The 4,603-nt window shown below is 34.9% G+C and overlaps 1 protein-coding gene across 1 annotated transcript in view; it reads right to left on the reverse strand.

Moving 5' to 3' along the window:
• prep (prolyl endopeptidase) overlaps positions 1-4,252 on the reverse strand; it is an 11,970-nt gene extending 7,718 nt beyond the window's left edge. The window contains exons 1-8 of the mRNA XM_077220953.1: positions 4,054-4,252; positions 3,224-3,298; positions 3,004-3,137; positions 2,233-2,363; positions 1,931-2,140; positions 1,031-1,152; positions 850-955; positions 573-764 (exon numbers count right to left, since the gene is read on the reverse strand). Of these exons, the coding sequence (XP_077077068.1) occupies positions 573-764; positions 850-955; positions 1,031-1,152; positions 1,931-2,140; positions 2,233-2,363; positions 3,004-3,137; positions 3,224-3,298; positions 4,054-4,095 (1,012 nt within the window). The 5' untranslated portion in view covers positions 4,096-4,252. The remainder of the gene's footprint in view (positions 1-572; positions 765-849; positions 956-1,030; positions 1,153-1,930; positions 2,141-2,232; positions 2,364-3,003; positions 3,138-3,223; positions 3,299-4,053) is intronic.
• Positions 4,253-4,603: the final 351 nt, after the last annotated feature.

Here is a 4,603-nt window from a genome sequence, read left to right on the forward strand (position 1 = left end):
ACATATATAATACAAATAGATTTTATTCATATTTTATACATACATAAAATAATAATAAATTATATTAAAATATTATAATGATATATATTTAAATTAATAAAGAAACTTTAAAGAATATTAAAATACACTGTCTTTGTTGTTTTTATGTTGTTTCCACATTAATTTGAAGAATAACTGTGAAATTAATACAATATAAAAAATATATTAAAAACTTTAATGTTAAGTGCAATTAATCGTGATTAAATAGACAATTAATATGCAATTAATTAATTTGTTTAATCCATTGACCGCACTAATTATTTATACAAGTATATAAATATATATAAATAATGACAATTTATATACACACATAAATTAAATAATGTGACAAATTTCTGTAGGACGGGACATTTTTATCCATTTATTTGTTTGAACTGTTAAAAGCGGGAGAAAGTAAATACATTTTAATTAATAGGTTATGAAAAAAACTTCTTTGTTATAATACATGCAAATTAATTAGGCACAGTAAATCCTGTGACATTTATTAAGAAAGTAAATCTTTCATCTCTAAAAACTCTAGCATGTCAGCTCACCGATGACGTCTTTGTCATGCTGGGGAATGAGCTCTTTCCATTGGCTGGCGGACGGTTGGGCGAAGTCAATGTTGATCAGTCGATATTGAGGAGCGTCCAGGTTGGTTTTAAACGTGAAAACGGTTCCTTCATTTGTGACGTATTCATACTCCGCATCAAAGTTATCAATCAGCTTCACCCATTGCAACAAACCTACCATCAATAAGAGAGAAATGACACACTGGCAGCAGAAAATAACTATTTTTATCTGAATAATAATGTTTCAGTGCGTCTGTACCAGTGATTCCCTGCGGGACGTCGTTCAGGTCACAGTACCACAGTCTATTGACGGGGTCACAACCCTCTCTGATGGACAACAGCACGTAACGGCCGTCATCAGACACCTGAAAACACACACGCATACATTATATACCTCATACATGATCAGAAATGAAGTACCGTCGGTGTTCGTTTGTTACCTCTGCACCGCCCATCCATTTCGGCTGATCGGGAAATTCGGCACATAGGACGTCCTGAGACTGAGGGGTTCCCAATATGTGATAGTACAACTTCTGGTGCAGGTTAGTGGACGTCTCAGTGCCTGAGAGACAGACAGAGAGAGTTTGATTAAGATCTCTTACCAGTGCTTTTATTGTCCACTAAAACTAAACTACTAAAAATTGTTTTTGGTAATTGAAATAAATCTGAAATACAAATTAGGGCTGTGAAGCGATAATTTAAAAAAAAAATCTAATTAATTACATGATGCGGCGATTAATTAATCTAATTAATTGCACATAAAATATGACTGAGAAATTACCCCCAAAAAGATAATTTAAAGTCATTATTGTGTTGAATTAGAAAAGCATCACATAAAACAATAAGTAAACATTACAAAAAGTAGCTTTAGAAATAAATATTAGATTTGATTCAACATAGAATTTATTACACAAACTTTTAGGCTTCAACTGCCATGATGGTGAGTAAATGATTTTTGGTTGAACTATACCTTTAATGGTTTTTTTATTAGTATGAAAATATGATTTTTTTAATAATGAAATAATACTCTAAATGAGAAACTAAAACTGCCAGATGTCTAAATGAGTAAGTTATTGACATCAACTTTATGAAATGTAAGATGACCTAGGTAGGTCTGGGGCAGATGCGTTAAATGCGTTAATAATTTTCAACGTTATTTTTTTCCATAACTAATTTATTAAATTAACGAGTTAAATTGACAGCCCTAATTAAAATAGAAATATAAAACAAAGAATAAACACTTATAGTATTATAATATAGTTTATAATAATACTTAAATAACATGTATCTCACACCTGCATGTGTGAATTTGTTTATGACGCGTGTTTGTGTGTCTTTACCGTCACTCTTGCCCTCCTGCTCGGGGTAAGAGTTGTAGAAGAGTCCCTTTCCATCATGAGTCCAGGACATGCAGGTGAATTTGACCCTCTCCAGCTGATCCTCTAGAAGTACGGCACCATCCACACGCAAAAAACGGATCTCGACCCAGTCCGAGCCGCTGGCGCTGGTCCCGTACGCCAGGTACTCGCCATCCTCAGAGAACGCATAACCTGCCAATCATCTGTAGGCTTTAGCTGACATCCATACACTGCAGAAACACACCTCACATGCTTCATGAAACTAACACAGATTCATCCAGCACCTCGTAAAGCAACCGTCCCGTCCTCGGAGAAGGTGTTTGGGTCCAGGAACACGCTGGGTTCTGCCTCAAGGTTCTCCTGCATGTACATAACACTCTGGTTCTGCAGACCCGTGTTGTAAAAGTGAAAATACCTACAGGAGAGGGGGAAAATGTTTCTTAGTGCTTCCAAAAACACAGACATACACTCCTGTTCAAAAGTTTGGGGTCGGTAAGATTTGTTAATGTTTTTGAGATATGTCTCTTATGCTCAACAAGGCTGCATTTATTTGAATAAAAGAAATACAATAAAAACAGTAATATTGTGAAGTATTATTCAAATTTAAAAGAACTGTTTTCTATGTGAATATATTGTAAAATGTAATTTATTCCTGTGATCAAAGCTGAATTTTCAGCATCATTACTCCAGTCTTCAGTGTCACATGATCCTTCAGAAATCATTCTAATATTTCTATTTCATTTAAATGCTGTTCATTTTAATTTTTTATACATTAAATAATATTAATAATAATGTTGTTTTTACTGTATTTTAAAGAAACTTCTTTCAAGAGCATGAATAGTTCTCAATTATTCCAAACTTTTAACCCGTAGTCTGCATGCTTGAAAATACAAAATAAGAGCTCTGCGAGCTGGGTTTAAGGAACATCTGACACTTTCGAAACAGTGTGTATTTTAAGGTTTATTCTGTTGGAATGCATTGATTTCCATTTAATGCGCATAATTTCTGTAAAGACTCTTCCGCTCGATGTTCTCAGTGTTTGTTCTCCACCTCACCTCTTCCCGCGTTTGAAGGGACAGCTGTATTTGGGGTAGTCATAGAGTTCAGTCATGCGATCCTTAAAGACGTCTCTGACCTCACACTGCTCCAGGAACGGCAGGGTCAGCTGATTCTGAGCGTTCACGAAGGCCTGGCAGATACAGAGAGAGTCATGTCTCAGATACACTGGGTCAGATGTTCATGAGGAGAGTGGAGAGGTGTTGTGTGTGAGATCACCTGTGTTTTCTCACTGTCGGGATCCTCCAGCCAGCTGTACGGGTCAGGCACTTTACAGCCATGATAGTCATCCACCTGATAACACACACATCCATCACATAAGCAATGAGGTCACCATGCCAACATGATCACATCACTACAGGTGGAAACCGGTTTCTGTTTGGCAGAATTAATAATGCTTGTCAATTATCAATTTCTTTCAAGAACATAAACATGTCTTAGTGATTATGAACTTATAACAGTATACATACAGACACATTTTCTAAGGAAAAATAATGTCAGAATGACAAAAGGTAATTTCTCAAGTAAACAACCAGGACCACCATTCTTTTTTTTTCTGTTTTATCAGTCTCTCATAAGTAAATTTACTCATTCATCCTTCTATTTTCATTAATTCGCTCAGTCTTTCATGAGTGAATTTTTAATCACAGCCAATCTTTCTTGCATTTATTTATTCTAATTTAAATTCATTCATTTATTCACCCATCCATTATCATTCCTTTATGCATTTATGTATTTTATCCACTCTTTATGTATGTATATATATATATATATATATATATATAATATTTCCTTCATCAATCTATTATTCATCAAAGCAATTGTTAACATCACACTTTATTATTCCATTAATTTATACAGTCTCTCGTGCATTAATTTATGCTTTCAGTCAATCGTTCATACATTTGTCAATTATTTATTTATCTATCAATTATTTGTTTATCTATCCATTAATTCCTTCTTTTATCCATTTGTTCTCATTCATTCATCCTTCCTTCCATCCATCTATTCATTCATGTACTCTGTCTCTTTGTTAATCAGTCACTCACCGCTGATTCGTCTCTATAGGTGTTTGGATACTGGAAAGCCATTATTCAGTGATCTTCAGAGCTGATGAACAGATGAAATAATGATATGATGAAATTAAAGGAGAGTGTTGGGGAGTGCAGTGTGTTAGAGAGCCGCAGCACAATGTCCGGAATCAACAGGAAAAGAATCCCTTAAAAGACAAACGCGCCGAGGGGAAAGAGCGCTGAACTCACCACAGCGCCCTCTGCTGGTAGAGTCAGAAACACGCCGGGGACACAATGACGCATGATGAACATTAAAAAATATACTAATTCATATTTATTAGCCATGTTTATTATATGCAGCATATCTGTTTTGTCTGTTGTTTTGGGCAATATATTTTCTTCTATGCACTGTATGGCGCTCGCTGCATCTTCACGTATGTAAACAAACAAAACTCGCGTCTGCGCGCCAAATTCGATGATTTTGATTGAATACCACATTAATTATGTTATGTTTATTACATTAATCATTCAAAATACTTCAGAAGACTTGAAATAATGCACAGGAACCATATAAGCTTCTTTTACG

The sequence above is a fragment of the Siphateles boraxobius genome, unplaced genomic scaffold, assembly GCF_051911475.1.
Source record: "Siphateles boraxobius isolate OS27281-9 unplaced genomic scaffold, OSU_SipBor_1 8, whole genome shotgun sequence".
NCBI lineage: Eukaryota > Metazoa > Chordata > Actinopteri > Cypriniformes > Leuciscidae > Siphateles > Siphateles boraxobius.